The sequence below is a fragment of the Eleutherodactylus coqui genome, chromosome 6 (assembly GCF_035609145.1).
Source record: "Eleutherodactylus coqui strain aEleCoq1 chromosome 6, aEleCoq1.hap1, whole genome shotgun sequence".
In the NCBI taxonomy this organism is placed as follows: Eukaryota; Metazoa; Chordata; class Amphibia; order Anura; family Eleutherodactylidae; genus Eleutherodactylus; species Eleutherodactylus coqui.
In genome coordinates this window covers 174102468-174119589 of record NC_089842.1, presented here as the reverse complement: position 1 = coordinate 174119589, position 17122 = coordinate 174102468, and the positions used below count along the sequence as shown (strand labels likewise).

General features: G+C 46.3%; 1 protein-coding gene across 1 annotated transcript; it reads left to right on the top strand.

Moving 5' to 3' along the window:
• Positions 1-462: 462 nt before the first annotated feature.
• Positions 463-16333, top strand: PSMA3 (proteasome 20S subunit alpha 3). Its single transcript, XM_066608242.1, has 11 exons — positions 463-586; positions 5023-5105; positions 6653-6776; positions 10141-10242; positions 10320-10393; positions 12650-12722; positions 14131-14196; positions 14602-14648; positions 15311-15378; positions 16022-16086; positions 16177-16333. Exons 1-11 carry the CDS (start codon positions 566-568, stop codon positions 16219-16221), a joined length of 768 nt encoding a protein of 255 aa, XP_066464339.1. The 5' UTR covers positions 463-565; the 3' UTR covers positions 16222-16333.
• The last annotated feature ends 789 nt before the right edge of the window (positions 16334-17122 follow it).

The window sequence follows — 17122 nt, the reverse complement described above, 5'->3', positions numbered from 1 at the left end:
TGCTTCGCATTGATGTCAATGGGAACCACTTGCGATCCTGTCACACGTGTGAAACACGTCGGTGGTGATCGCAATTTCACAGAAGTGATGAGATTAATAATCAAAAACGCTTTGCATCGCCGTGAAAACGCACGTGGGCAAGCGTGATATTACGCTCGCGCATGTAGATGTAGCCTAAACAAAAACGTTCCAAATACTGCAACTCTGGGTTGTATATTGTATTTGCATAAGGACCCCGACTAATCCTGTGGTTTGGGCAGTAAACAGTTTACATCCTCAGACTGAAACCTGGAATTTTGCTAAGATTACTTCCACATTAATTTAAAAATTGCGTAAAACAGACCTCCCAGCCCCGGAGGGCGCTCTTTCGCGCAATCCACTCATATAAACAGCCTAACCTTCTAGTAGAACAGTATACAATTACCGCGCGTGCGCCTTAGATAGAAGCCGCTGATTGGTCTATGACTGAGCAATCAGGTAGCGCGATACTGGCTGGTGAGTGTGCGGAGGAGAACAGAAGTGAAAGTGCCGTCTCACCGCCAGAGTCCGTGGAGCGCAGTCAGTCATGAGTTCTATTGGGACCGGGGTGAGTGAGCGCGTGTGGCCGAACCGTGCCGGCTCTTCCCGGGGCTTGTACCTGGAGCCGCTGATTCATTAGAGCGGGGGTCCTGGAGGAGGTGGCCCTCCATTGTAGCACTGCTGGTAAGCGGGCTGCGCCGGGTGCGGAGTCACTGACTACCGGGAAGTGGCGCCTCCTGTTGCTCTTAAACGGCTTCTCCATGTACGTGAATCTGCATCATCCTGTGATGGAAAGTTTGTTTCTTCTATACTTTGAGCTTAACCCCTTAGTGACCGGCCCCTCTAAGCGGCTCCTTAACCCCTTAGTGACCGGCCCCTCTAAGCGGCGCCTTAACCCCTTAGTGACCGGCCCCCTCTAAGCGGCGCCTTAACCCTTAGTGACCGTCCCTAATACCCATTTATGTGTGCTGTTTTTTTTTGTCTTTTAATTTGGTATTCTATCCATTGTTTATTTTTTTAAAAAGGGGCTTTCAGCGGAAAATGTTTCCTTTCTTTTTTTTCTTCAAACTTTCTCGATGCCATATTATCAGTAGGGGACTTGAAGATATGATTGTTAGAATAGTACACTGCATTACTTATGTAGTGCATTCTACTAAGCCTATGACAGCAGCCTTTTAGGCCTCCTTCCCACGAACGGATTTCCGCCACGTAATTCGCCGCAGAAATCCGTTGCGTTGCCCGCAGCTATTAGGTTCTATTGAAATCTCCCGTCCTCACCCGCGGCATGCTCCTATTTGCCGCAGGTGTACGCGCGGGCGGCTTCCATTGCAGTCAATGGAAGCCGTCTGTTCACGCTATCTTCCGCTGTAGCACAGCGGAAGATAGCGTGAAAACGCTTCCCCGCCCACCGCCGCCGCGTCATATGGGCGTGTCACATGACGCGGCGGAGGTGGGCGGGGAAGCGTCATGCGGGAGCGAGGACGACGGATCCGCAGGTAAGTATGGGGTCTCCTGGGGGGGCGCCGTGACGGGCTCCGCCGTGGAATTTCGCGGCGGAGCCCGTCACGGCTGTGTGCAGCCGGCCTTAGACTCTACCGGAAGCAACATGGCTAATAGGTTCCATGGCAGACATGGAGGTCTCTGTCCTGCCTTCGGCTGCAGTGGAAACTCATTAGTACTTGGCCATCATAGTGCATGATGGCCAAGTTGCCATTTTGCAGTTGCTATTGATTGTGGCGTGTAAGGGGTTAAACTGCCAGGATCTGAGGTTTCTCCACTACTGGCGGTTAGAGAGGGATCCTGGCTGTTAATAGTAAAGCCACGGCCTTAAAAAGTGCAGGTTTAACCCCATTAGTGAGGCAAGTAAAAGGCTTATTGGCCGTCACTAAGGGGTCACGATCTCGGCTCTGTGACGGTGAATGAGAACCTCTTTGTTTAGAGCCAGGCACTTAAAGTACCCTTGTCAGCAGGAATACTGATATAATCCATCACCTAGCAGGTTTTTTGCATGAAATCAGTCTTGCTCTCAATCTTGTGTGCCCTGTATGCAATTTTACCATTCCAAGTGAAAGGGGCGGTCCATCCATCACTCCGACTCCCCGGTCCTGGCTTTTTGACGTCGCTGCTTGTTGAAATCTCACGGACGGTAGGGGTCTGACCTTTGGGACCAGCACTGCCCCTTACCATCAAGGTGAATCGGCACTGGTTCAGAGCTGCATCCTTCTCGAAGGACTCGTTCACACGCTGTGCAGCTTCTGTACCGTAATCCATCTTTTCTACATCCCATTGATTGCAGTGGGAATCTGTGGTGTAGTTAAAGGGGTTGTCCCGCGGCGAAATCCAAATTTCTTTTTTTTAACTTACCCCCGCATTCTGCCCCGTTAAAATCAATTCCGTTAGTTATTTAAAAAAAAAAAATCACTTACCTGCATCCCCGTTCATGCAGCATCTTCTTTTCTTTTTTTAAAGATGGCCGCCGGTCCTTTCCCATGGTGCACCACGGTTTTCTCCCATGGTGCACCGCGGGTCTTCTCCCATGGTGCACCATGGATTGTCTTCTCCTTCCTTGCGTTCCACTGCCGATACAGCCACCTAATTGGCTGATCGGCAGCACGTGACGGAGGCGAAGCTACGATGACGCTGAGAAGAGGGAGGAGCCAGGACGCCGTTCGTGAGCCCGGTGGGAGTAAGAAGAGGAGTCCTTACAGCGCAAGCGCGACTGTTCGTGCGACTAAAGAAGCAGCTTTAGTCGGCACCATGGAGACGGGGACGCCAGGAACGGAGCAGGTAAGTGAATAACTTCTGTATGGTTCATATTTGATGCACGATGTATATTACAAAGTGCATTAATATGGCCATACAGAAGTGTATAAGCCCACTTGCTGCCGCGGGACAACCCCTTTAAGAAAGTGGGGATGTCAAATGGATGTCATGGGGGGAAAAAAATGGACTAGTCACTTATAGATGTGGACTGCACATCAGATAGCCACCTGGATGCGCAGCAATGCAGGATGCAAATTCACACGCCATCCATTGTGTGCGTGACCACTCGGCCACTTTCAGGCGTCAGCAGGGCTTCTTCTAAGGCGGGTCCCTGAGTGATAACTTGCACAATGAAAAGCACGTGACCGCCTGCCGCTTCTTCCAGGGTCCGTGCAGCGGGTACTGGGGCTGCAGCGCTGGATGTAAAGCAGTCAGGATGGGTGAGTATTCCATTTTTATTGTTTCTAAGCCCTTTACCCCCCCCCCCCCTCCCCAATTCCATATTAAGCCTTTGGATCTAGACAAGAGTGTTTCATAGTCAGCAAGCAGAGATCTTAAAAACAATGAAGAAAATTGCAACATAAGCTGGAGAACTGTTTAATTACAAGAAGATTTAAGCGTTGCCTACATAAAACCATTTGGGGATATCTTCACACATAGCGGAAAATTCGATTTTTGGTGCAAGACCCTTCTATTGAAAGGGCAAAATCAGTCGCGTATCCACACCAAAATCTGCTCCTATTTTCAGCTGCATGTGAGCGTACCCTTAGGTCGGGTTCCCATCAGTGCTAGGGATTTTGGAGTAGACACCATAGACTACATTCGGTCGCCTCCACAGGATGTCACAGGGCAAAATAAAACTGCATCATGTCTTAAAGCAGAAATCAGCAATGGAAGTTCTGAATGGAGCCTCTGACGCTGATGTAAATGAGCCCGCAAAGGTATTTGATAGGTTCTTAGGACCATGTGATCTAGGTATTTCCCTAAGGGGTTGAGGTATGCTGACATGGGGAAACTTACCGTGAAATCTGCGGCAAATATTTGTTGCACTCGTAAAGTGAGATCCGTTCACTGGGATGCTGAAGTCTATATCGCATGGATCTTCATTTGGTATGGAATTCCACATGCTTATTTGCCCATTGGTGAGCGCTAAATTCACATATGCCGATAAACTGTGGATTTTTGCCCTTTTTTTTTCTTTTTTCTTTTTTTAGGACCGAAACCACATGGGCAAAACCAACATGGGCTCCACTGTGTGATAATACCTTTTTAAAAGGCAACAGATGCCAGGGTTTATTTACATGTTGCAGCCATGATGTGTTTTTAAGGCCGCCTGCACATGGCCGTATTTGCAGTGCGGAACCCGAGGCCAGCGCCCCCCCCCCCCCCACCCCCCCGGATTCCGTAGCAAATACCTGCTATAGCAGCATGCAAAATCCCTTTTTCCTGAACACGAGCGGAAGTTGATTGCGATTTTCCGCTGGAGGGGGGGCGCAGCATGCTCTATTTTAGTGCGGGCCTCGCACGGATGGCTTCCATTAAAGCACTGCAGAGGGGTTGTGGGATCCTTGTCATTACCTAGCGACGGCGCGGGTAACTCTGTACTGCGCATGTGCAACGGCCAGCACATCTGCAGCACAGAAGGCTGCCTGCACACGAGACTTCGAACAGGTACGCTGGGGTTACCGCCGGTACACAGGGTTGGATTCCGCAGCCAGGAACTGCTACAAAATCATTGCTTTTTGTTGCAGTTCTGGAATTGTAGGGAACACTTACTTGATGGTTTACAAAGGATGATGAGGGTCTTTGTTCTTAGTAGTTATCTCCAAATGTCTGTATACAAAACCCAGTGACTTCCCATGTGACGCCGCTCAGACTCATGGCTCGTTTACATGGGATGTTATCGTGCAAATTCCCACGGGAGAGCGGGAATTAGAACGAAAATTGTCCCCTGTGAATGCATGTAAAGGGCAGTCTTTCAATTCTGCTTACAGTGAATGGAGGCGGACAGGGGAAGAACACTCTGCTCCGCCTCCATGCCGGCAGCGCAGTGAGCGATATCAGCGATGCAATACTCCTGTGTAACAGTACAAGAGCGAGCATCGTTTGGGCCTCACCCCGTGTAAATGGACCATTAGGGCGATCGTCAGAGCTGAATGGGTTTGGCTATTTAGGGATTTACCATTAATTACCTAAATTTCTTTTACACAGCATTTAATGGACAATTCTCTTTCATTACAGTATGATCTGTCAGCTTCTACATTCTCCCCGGATGGTAGAGTATTTCAGGTTGAATATGCGCTTAAAGCAGTGGAAAACAGCAGGTAAGTGAAGCTATTTGGAATCGTATAATCATAGAATGGTAGGGTCGCAGGATCACTGAATCATCCCAGACAGACGTCTGTCCAGCCTCTGTCTGAACATTTCTATGTAAGGCCACTTTTTACACGGGCGATAAAATCTTGTGATTTTTCTCTCGATGCTACAGTCCTACAAATCACATGTATGTGGAGCCCGTGCTTTCCAATGGGTTCCTTCACACCTGCGATGTTTTGTAGGCTGCTACATTGCGAGAAAAAAAAACTTTGGCATTCTGAATATTGCTGCTATTTGCAATATTTTGTAGGCTGTTTCCCTATGGAGCTTTTCTTTGTGTTGCATCGCATTTTTTTTGTGCAGTGTGATGCAACCTTTACAGTAGGAAATCCTACTCTTTTCCTTAAAATAAGCCCTAGCTGCATTTAAAAAAAAGAGAAGAAAACAAAAAAACAATACATCACCTATCAGGCGCTGTCCACTCTGCCACACTTCTCTTTCGCAGGTCCCTGACACTTGATTGACATCTTCAGGCAGCGCTTCCTTGATTGGAGTGTCAAAAACCCCGCCTCTAGGAAGCTTTGGCTCTGATGGGTTCTCGAGTGCCGCGGCTCAGCCAATCACTGCAGCTCTCGATGAACCAATCACAGCCATTGCATGAAGACTACAAGCAAGTGTGACTGGGACCTGCGAAGAAGTCCGGTGAAGCAGACAGCACCTGTTAATGCATTGTTTTTTTTTTTTAATGCAGCCAGGGCTTATATTTTCTCGTAGTGATATCGCTGTTGCCCGTGTGAAAGAGGCGCTAAGGTGAACTTGCCACCTCCAGTGGCAACCTGTTTCACTCATTGATCACCCCCGCTGTTTAATATCTAATCGGTGTCTCCTCCCTTTCAGTTTCATCCCATTGCTTCTAATCTTTCCTTGTACAAATGAGAATAGGGCTGATCCCTCTGCAGTGTGACAGCCCTTCAGATATTTGTAGTCAGCTATTAAGTCTCCTCTCAGCCTTCTTTTTGAGTCCCTTCTCCAATTAAAGGAACACTCCAAGCAGTGGCCACACCACTATATTTTGGCCACGTTTTTGCATCCGTAATATGCTGGAGATTCTGCTTTCCTGCTCCATTCAGGGATCAAGGAAAGGGGAATCTGAACAGTTCAGTCTCTGGATGGAATCAAACAGCGCCAGGCGGACCACATTGACTACAATGGCTGTCCACTGGCATGCAGTCCTTTTTCTTCCAGTATTTTCACCCACATCTGTGATGGAACCTCCAGCAGTTGAGTGGTCTCTAGTTTTGCATGGCCCTCACTGTGATGATCTGGTTGACTTTCTTGAAAAGAGGTGGTGCAGGATATAAATAGTATCTATCTCTGAAGGATAAGCTCTGAAATTGGAGATATAGAGCATATCACCTGTCATTTTATAATGTCCCAATAACTAACAACCCGGTGCTATAAAATGAAACGGCATTGGAGATGTAAAACAAAATCGCCTTTTTCACTGTGCTGCTGTGACCTCTCCCCAATTTATGTATTTCTCTCTCCTTTTCAGCACAGCCATTGGCATCAGATGTAAGGATGGCGTTGTGTTTGGCGTAGAGAAGCTTGTCCTATCTAAGCTTTATGAAGAGGGTTCCAACAAGCGCATCTTTAATGTGGACCGGCACGTTGGCATGGTAAGGGAAGCTTCATGTCTAGTCTGATGCACTGTGTGATGTGTAGTGCAGGGACTGAGGAGAAGACGCATGACAAGGGGACTCAAAAAAATATCACATAGATATTAGTGACAAACGGCCCCTTCTGGTCCCACACCAGCCTAGAAGCAGCGCTGCTCTTCTCCATTAGAATAGAAAAAAATTACCTAATCACTATTCGTTTACAAGTCATTATTGCTGACTTTCAGCCGGCATAAAAATATTGCTGGCTTCTTGTTCCGTGTGAACGCTCCCCACTCAGTGCCTCATGTTAAAGGTGAAGAGCTGAGCGAGAAGCCCACAGTCCAGCGGTGAAGTCAGTCCGTGTAAACACTCTGCATGTGCGCTAATGACCTTAGCGTTGACGTCCGTGCTCGTACAGTTCTTTAACAGACTTTCATGCCGTGTAAAAGGGCCGTAAGAATCCCAGTAGACAATTAAAGGGGTTGTCCCGCGAAACAAAGTGGGTCTATACACTTCTGTATGGCCATATTAATGCACTTTGTAATGTACATTGTGCATTAATTATGAGCCATACAGAAGTTATCAAAAGTTATTCACTTACCTGTTCCGTTGCTGGCGTCCTCGTCTCCATGGTGCCCGTCTAATTTTCAGTGTCTAATGGCCAAATTAGACGCGCTTGCGCAGTCCGGGTCTTCTCCTTTTCTCAATGGGGCTCCGTGTAGCTCCGCCCTGTCACGTGCCGATTCCAGCCAATCAGGAGGCTGGAATCGGCAATGGACCGCACAGAAGCCCTGCGGTCCACCGAGGGAGAAGATCCCGGCGGCCATCTTCAGCAGGTAAGTAAGAAGTCACCGGAGCGCGGGGATTCAGGTAAGCGCTGTGCGGTGTTCTTTTTTAACCCCTGCATCGGGGTTGTCTCGCGCCGAACGGGGGGGGTTGGGGGGTTGAAAAAAAAAAAAAAAACGTTTCGGCGCGGGACAACCCCTTTCACTTCTTTACAGCTTACATGCTACTTTCATGTTTCCTGTGAAGATGTAGAAGTAACATACATGGAGTATCTGTCACAAGAAACCCGCTCCACTGTATGTATAAAAACATGGACAGGAAAGCGCCAAACGGATCTTAAATAGGTAGCAAATGAGTAACTTACCTGGCGCTAAGCGGGGCCCCCAACATAAAGGAGGGGGTTAAACCACTCAGCACCTGTAGTCCAAGTGAGCCTGTAATATTATGAAGTCATCCCTGGTTCTCTGTGATATACAGATTCAGGCGGCAGCGGGGGGAACCCCAACACTGATAAAGTGGAGGGGAAATGTCCAAAACAAAATGAGAACTGCACAAGCGGTTAAAAATCCCCCGCTCTTGCAGACTTCTATATAGGTCAGTGATGGGAAACCTTTTGAGCTCGGTGTGTAAAAAGTCGCCAAAAAACTGAGCATAACTTGAGTGGTGTCACTTCGAGGAAAAAAAAACATAAATTTGCGATATTTATAGTTTAACTAACAAAAATGTATAACTGTAATATTTAACTGTATTTAATAAACACAAAACACCCATAGCACAGTAATGATGAGCCCCCAGCAGTGACAGTGCCCCCTGAGACCCATATACTTACCCCCTCCACCTCTGCCCTCCAGCAGCGATGATCTCCGGCGCACACTCTGACATCAGTGTGCTGCCGGACGTCTCCTCCCCCGAACGCTCTCGTGAAACCAAGTGGTAGGAGACGTCTGGGGAGGGGGGAGGAGGATCCTGGCTGCACACTGACATCACAGTGTGTGCTGGGATCAGCACTGCTAGTAGCACTGCTTAGTGAATACCAGCAGGGGAGCCGTGGCCCCTGCCGGTATTCACCACTTACAGGGTGAACAGCCGACAGCGGTGGGTGCTATGCGTTTCTGAGCATAAAGCGCCTTTCTCCAGCCTGTACATATACCTGCAGTTGTGTTATGTGCTTCTTTTTGAATTTTTTGGGTCAGGGATACTTGTCTGCACATCTGGGGGGGGGGGGGGGGGGGTCATGTGCTCAGATATATTATCTCAACCCTATATACCGACTTGCTGGAGACCAATTGCTTGCAAATCTTTAGCTGTGGAGGCTCACACCTTTTCGGTTACTGAGGAAGAGTGGGATGACAGTCTTGAGACAGATTTCCACGTTTGCCTTGCAGTTAGCCGTTTTGAATGTACGTTGTACATCAATGTTCTCTGTCAACGGATGTCTGCACAGAATGGGACGTATGTTCCATGCTTGATGCTATAGCCCTAAGGCCGGCTTCACTCACTCGTATTTGCACATGCAATACACAGGGAATAGAACTCATTGATTTTTATGGGTCTGTTCACATGTGCGTATTTTGCGTGCCCATTCCAGCCGCGCAAAAAAAAAAAAAAAAAGATAGAGGATGTTCTAGCTTTCTGCTTATTTGCACACGAAGGGTTTCCATAAAAGTCAATTGGGGGTACACAAATGCATGCAATACACAAGGTGATGCGTGAAAAACTACATAATTCCACTGGAAAAAAAACACATCTGGAACGTATTAGACCTTTCAATAGGTGTTTGCTTGCCGCATGCAAATGAACATGACCTAGAGCCAGAAAATGTGCAATAGAATACGCCGATATGTGTGCAAAAAAAGCATAGTTTATAGTACAAACATTTTGCGCCAGGGAGCTCAAAATTGCGCTTACGCAGGTGGAGCCAACCTTATGTAGACGATGGTGGATTGCCGTACATTAATGTATTTCGGGGTGGAGTCTATCTGAGATAGTATGTCCACCTTTATGGGATAGGGGATGTGACTCTGCTCTTACGTTTCTGATGCGGTCACTCTGCATGGTTACCTCCATGTGTATGCGTGTAGTAGGCCCCTGTGCTTTGTATACAAATGCTTTAGCAGTATCTTATTTTCATACTTTTTTCCAATGTAACTGAAGGCATCCATACCCGTAGTAGCCCCAGTTACAAATGAAATCTCCACCCCCCCCTTCATGAAGACATTAGTCCAGGGTCACTAGTGATCATGTGATTGCTGTGTCCAATAGAGGAAACGGGACGGCTGCTTCCTCCATTCACTACATAGTATCTAACTGGGATGGAAAAGAAAAGGCAGAAATGGTTATAAACGGCTCCTGTGTTCTAGGGGTCCCTGGCTCTGACACCGTAGTACCCGACCGGATATGCTGGACTGCTGGAGCTTTACACCTGTGCCGTACATTTACTAGAGTACGGGTTTAATGCTCAGCGCCAAACATGGACGACACTTGGCCATAATCTGGTTAAAGGATAATAAGGGTGAAGAAAGATGGAATTGTCTTAATGTGACTGAAAACTGTACTGTGTCCTCCTACCGACCATCCTGTCTTGTGTGAACTGCAGGCTGTTGCCGGACTCTTAGCAGATGCTCGTAGCTTGGCGGACATCGCTCGAGAGGAAGCTTCCAACTTTAGATCAAACTATGGCTATGACATTCCATTAAAGGTATGGGAGTGCTCTGATGGTTCAACCCGCGTTGTGGTATGTAGTGTACCTAATGTGGCTTTCCTGTTTCTTCGCAGCATCTTACAGACAGAGTGTCTATGTACGCACACGCCTATACATTATACAGCGCTGTCAGACCATTCGGATGCTGGTAAGGAATAATGCTGTGTGGGACTGTATACTAATCTCTTCTGCAGTCATGAACTAGTTTGCGGTTTCCTACATGTGGCGGTGCCATGTGTATGTAGCCTGTATGGCTGAACATGGAGGCTCAACGGGGTAGTGCTATAGACCGCATAGGCACTGTATAGTACACAGCTACGTATTGTCCCGTAGAAGGTGTGTGTGTGTGTGTGTGTGTTATACATACACACATATTACAGCTATGTGCACGTGAGGCCTTAATTCCAGCAGGAGTGGTCTCTAGTGTGTCTCTGGGTCAGAATCTGCTTCCTCAGTTTTGTCTGGTGTGAGCGTATTTGGAAGAGAAGTAATTGGAAGTTTTGTGCTCCTCTAAGAGCTCTTTTATCTCTTTATTCCAGAAGATCTAGAGCTTTGACACAGTCCTGTGAATGAGCCCCATGGGCTTGTAGGTGCTTTCTACATGCCGTTTGTCTGGTTGGAAAGCTTTATCCTTTTTCTCTTTTGTATCTATTTCCCCCCATTTCTCTTCAGATGAACTGTAGAAATTGCCTTGGAGATAGGCTACCACACTATTCTGTACAGTGAAAAAAAAAAGTGTACCTTGTGGGCTGTTTATTTTTTTTCCATCTTCTGAATTAAAATGGTAAAAACTGAATTGAATGCGATTTCCAGTTTAGGAATCTCCTATTTAAGGAATTTGCAAGTAATAGGAGGAGGACGGGTGGGAAAGTGAATATCCAGCACATACTGAGATCCACATATTGAAACGTGATTATGGAGACACAAGATCCACCATCACTGACTATGTGACTAACGCACTGCTTGTATGCTTCAGGCATGCATAGTGACCTATAGCATGCTTAACTCCTTAATGACATGGCCTATTTTGGGCTTAACGACGCAACGATTTTTGGCGGATTTTCATCTCCATTTTTTAAAAGCCATAACTTTGTTTTTATTTTTCCGTCGGCTGTAGTTTTTATTGGTGCCATTTTTGGGTACATAGACTATATTGTAAAACTTTTATAATTTTTTTTTTTAATAACGGGGAGAAAAAAACGCATCAATTCTGCCATTTTTTTTTCTTTTTACATTTTTCTTCTTTGTATATCATTTTTCATTTTTAACACAATTTGCATGCCTGTAAGGGACTTGCATCATAGCACCGATGATCGCTAAGATAAGGCATTGCAGGACTCTCCTACAATGTCTTATCGCTCATTACAGCAATCATAGGCAGTGGTAATACAGGACGCCTGTAGGTAGCGTCCTGTTACCTTGGCAACCAGTCGGGCACTCCGTGATTACATCATGAGACCCAGATGACGTCACAGAGAGTGCGCTCCCTCTGTGAACCCTTCCCATGCCACGATCTACATAGATCGCGGCAGGGAAGGGGGTTAATAGCAGGGTCGCATTTACAATGCACCCCCGCTGTTGCAGCGGAAGGCCGGCTCCAGCGGCTGGTTAGCACAAGACCTCTTCTTATCTCATGCTGTCCCCAGGATGTAAGTTTATGCCCTGTTGCGGGAAGTACCCCGCTGCCAGGACGTAAACTTGCGCCCTGGAGTGGGAAAAGGTTAATCAAGGACCCCCAATGCATATTCATATCTGAAATGCATAAACAGTGTGATAGTGGCATATTCTGGTCAGTGATGGTAGATCTTCTCTCTGCATAATAAAGCTTGTGTATTGCGGGCAGGGGTTAATGTGTGTTGGATATCCATTTCCGCTACCCTACATCTTTCACAGCAGACTGAGATTAAATCCGTGCACGGCGTATGATGTATAGAGATGGTGAGCTGTTAACCCTCTCCTCTGCTTAATAGAAGAACTCGGCATGTCCAATTGTTACATTGATTTCAATAACTGTGTAATACTTTGATTTACCTGTGGTGGCGCTGTGTGCTTGCTACTGTTTCCTCAAAAATAAGCCCTTCCCCGATAATAAGTCCTACCCTGATTTTCTGTGTGTTTGAAATATAAGCCCTCCCCCAAAAACAAGCCCTAGCTACACCTTCATAAAGAAAAAAAAACAAAAAACTACTCACCTAGCAGGTGCTGTTTGGTCTCCTGCGGGGCTGCGGTGCTGCGGCAGTTTTCTGTGTAGCCCTTGGCGCTGAGCGAGCATTGTCTTCCTGGTAACAGGGCTTGAATACCCCCGCCTCCAGCAAGAGATTGCTTTGATTGGCTGAGGTGGTGTTCCTGAACCAACCAGAGCCATTCAATGAGGTCATTCACTTTTATTTACCTTTTTTCACAGCTTTATGTTGGGATCTTACAATGAAGATGATGGAGCTCAGCTGTACATGATCGACCCATCAGGTTTAGCCTATGTAAGTTTGATCCACCTTGTAAAATTGTCTACAGTCCTCTTTAGGCAGTTTCAGGAGGACCGGTCTCGAATTCCCATCACCCAGGGCCCAGTAGTTTAACTGTATATAATGCTGTGTTGTTGGAATTTAGTTTGTCTCTACAGTATCTAATACCGTCTAGTACTGGTTTTCATGCTATGAATGATATTGCATAATTCTGCACTGTTCTAAAGGCCCTTTTATGCAGAACAATTATCATTCAAATGAGCGCAAGTGATCATTCAGTCTAAATGCAGCCAATGACCACTTTTCGTTCGCCTGTTTCATGCTTGACTAAAAATCATCGTTGGTTCGTTCACTTATCATTCGGCTTAAATGGCAATCATGCAGTCGTTCTCATTCACTTTATACAGTGCATGTGAACAACTGAACGATTATCTGATTTGAATGAGCCGACAATATATCTGCCTGTATAAACGGGCTGCACGAGTGAACTCCGACATCATTCCCTCATTCAAACGATAATAGTTTGTTGTAAACGGACCCTTAGTCGTGCTGTGTCTCAGGGAAACTTTTCAGAGCCTTTGGAGTAAATAAGTGCAATATAGGCTGTATAATACAGCTGGCAGCTGCAAGTGACGGCATGGGCACAGCTTCTGTGATATAATGGCATGCGCTGTCACGTTGAAGGGTTAAAGTATTTCATACCCTTGCTCTGGTAAAATTAAATACAAGTTTGCTACAGACGAAGGCCACCTGCACACGGGCGGAAATCCCGCGGCGGGATTTCCGCCACTGAAAGCCTGCATAGGAGTGCATTACAATACGCACTCCTATGCAGACAGCCGCGGTTTGGCCGCGCGAAATCTCGCGCGGCAAACAAACCGCGGCATGTCCTATTTTTGTGCTTGGCTCGCAGAGCCTCGCACAGAAACGTCACTCACCCGGCCGCCGGCTCCGGTCTGCGCATGCGTCGGCACATGAAAGAGCCAGGGCCGCCGGGCGCGGGTGAGTACACGCTCGTCTCTGCAGGCGGTCGGGTCCCGCGGCGAGAATTCTCGCCGCCGGATCCGACCCGCTCGTCTGCAGGCGGCCTAACACTCATCCACCAGTAAAGTTTTAGCTGAAGACTTGGGGAGTGAGGGCTGTACTGCTAGATCCCTTGTGTTGGAGATGCTCAGTAAAATGTCAGAAAGGGCTTATGGCAAACCCCATATATTGCACCTACCTCCGTGTATAAGGTCTTGTTTCGCCCCTTACACATAGTTGATGTGACTTGAAGCTGTTTCAGCCAAAGTGAATGACAGATGTAGTGGAGTTTTGCAACAATCTATAAGTGGTGGAGCTTCACTTTACCTAATAGGATCTCTCAAAGTTCAACTATCCATTTTCTTGTGATTTCTTGCTAATTACCTTCTTCGCACCTCAGGGCTATTGGGGATGTTCCATTGGGAAAGCCAAACAGGCAGCCAAGACAGAGATTGAAAAACTTCAGGTGAGTGCAGAAGGGATGCATAGGAAGAGGACTGTTGTGATTGCCCCTATTCGCTTCCTGCGGACATGTCCCACCACACAGGAAGGTTGTTCTATGGCAGTACAGAACATGCTTGATCGTAGTCACCACCACCTTTGGCATTGTAATTAATGGTCACAAATGGAAGGTGGCAATCCCTTATTTCTCCATGTTTAAACGTATGTAAGCTCTTGTACAGCATTGGTCTAGTAGACTGTGTGGTAATGGAACTGGAGAAAGATGTTATTTAATGACCCATACCGCTTTTACTGAGGCTGATTAGTGGTGAGTAGTTAAATTAGAGGAGGGGTTTTAGCATGTTACTCCCTAAATTACTAAATTCTTGTTGGTATAAGTAACCAATTAGTGTTTGTTTCGCTTCCTCAGATGAAGGAAATGACATGTCGGGAAGTGGTGAAAGAAGTAGCAAAGATGTAAGTATGCATGGAGAAAGGAGTAGTAGTTTGCACCAGGACAACATTAGACTTCTTCAGACACCTTGCTGACTGCCGCAGGTATGGCAGCTGACGTCTCTGGGAATCGGCTGTTCCTGCCTGTGGAAGCTGCAGAAATCTACACCCCTCCCATGTAATACATGATCACGCTAAGACTTCCAGATCTGGAGCTGTCCTGATCCTCAATGATGTCCTAAATGCATAAAGAGAAAGCTGATCCTCATAGGACTTGGTTTATTTTATTTTTAAGGCTGAATTCACATGGCTGAGAGTGAGTTGGGCCCGAAATTCTTGGGTGCAACTTGTACTGTCGTACTGCACAATACATGGACGCTCCATCTATGTGCTGTGCAGGACATCTTATGTTGGGTGTACCATTCTCATGAGACCTGCAGGACAATAGGATATGCATCAAAGACGGACCGTCGCTCATGTGAATGAACCCATTCAAATTAACGAATCTATCAGAGAAGGCTCGACTGAACTAATGGGTTCATATTTTCATGTGAGTTCTGTCCATTTAGGGCAGAGCTAGAATTCCTATAAGAAAATCAGCCATGTGAATACGGCTTAACTGTTCAGATTTAAGAATCTGTCTGGTCTTTTGTAAATCTATTCCACAACTTTCCCTCTCCTTCCAGAATCTATATCGTCCATGATGAAGTTAAAGATAAAGCCTTTGAACTGGAGTTGAGCTGGGTTGGAGAAAGTAAGAATTTTGATTCTATTTTTGTATGGCTCAACTCTATATAGGAACTGTTCTAATGAAGTATTTGTCCCTTGTGCTACATATTTTTCACTAATGTTACTTCTCAGTAGTAATGACATTTTGCCCAAGTGTTTACTATCGGTTTAACCAGTTGTTGTCCTGATTCAGTGTTGTGTATGGCCCCCGTCGACAGCTGTCAGTTTTCTGCGGTGATCCTATCTGACAGATAAGCTTACTGCGGAGAATCGTGGCATGCTGCGATTTAGATCCTGCTCGCGCAGGATCGCTATGATTCTCTGCTCGTGGACGCTGCGGCTGCGCTTTCCATAGTGTTGCTACACTATGGAAAGTGTTCACTGCGTTACCCGCGGCCGGATTATCACCGCAGGTAAAGCAATGAACAATCGCCCGTGGACAGGCAGCCTATTACGACCCTTCTCTTGTCATATACTTTGGCTATGATCAGTGTATTTCTGCGCCATGACATTCCACAACCTGCTAAAATGGGCAGTCCCTTTTCTAGAGGCTGTGGCCATCTTTCCATGACTGATGTGTTGCAGTAATTCACCGTTGCAGGACCATATTGTAACTGTTCTCTTGAATCACCCCATCATGATGTAATGTAAAATGTATTTTCTGACAGTTACTAAAGGAAGACATGAAGTTGTACCAAAAGAGATCCGAGAAGAAGCAGAGAAATATGCAAAGGTAAGACTGACCCTATAATGTCACTGGTTTTATATTGGGCTCTGGCATCTGAGCGCTTGTGCTAATCCGGTCTTGTGTTCTCTACTGCAGGAATGTTTAGAAGAGGAGGACGACTCTGATGATGACAACATGTAACTTTATTTCCTTTTGTTTCTGCTTGACTATTTCAACTTGACTCCAATTACTGTTTTTATATGTATGGACCTAAACTGAACATGTGGCAACTGCAATAAAACCACTGTTTACACCTCTCGTGTCAGCGGTGCTGTTGTATTGCGTACGAGTAGTAAATTAGTATCACTTGTGTGCTTTAGAAAACCTATTTTCAAAATGTCCTATTTAATTCAATTCTCTCCTCAGCCTTGGCTTGCTCACACATTACAAAAACATTCCATTTGGAGAGACTTAGGTGCGCTTTCTACTAACGGCAGGAGCATACCTAGCGTATTTCAGCCACCGGTTTGCGTCTGTGATACATAAGTTCATCCCGGCCTGACCGCAGTTCTCTTGACTCAAACGTTGAGTACTATAATTTCTATGATGCTTGTAATTCGGGTCAGTCTGGTATCCACTTCCATTTTACATGCGCAAGACAGCAGCTAAAATACAGTAGTGTGCACCCGGCCTAAACCAGTATGTTTCTTGCACCCCGTGTCTGTTGTAGACACACTGCACTTCAGATGCCTTCACACTTGCGATTGCGATATGGCTTTTTTTTTTTTTACGCGAATGTCAATGGGACTTTCTAATGTTAAAAGCATATCGCACAAGAATCTTAAGTTTGTGCTTTGCGATTTTTGTGCATCACAATACTAATCTGTATATTTTCAGGTGGAGTCCTTGTAACAAAAAGGGATTGGTGAAAGAGGACAAGACCCTCTAAGAGGGGGAAATATTCATGTCTTGAGATTTGCATGGCATAGCCTGTGGGTATACTATGAAAGTCAGATAGGTGAGATACCGGAGGTGGGACTTGCATTTCTATAGTTCTGGCCCAGCTGAATGCACTGAATGGGACTTGTAGAAACAGCCAAGT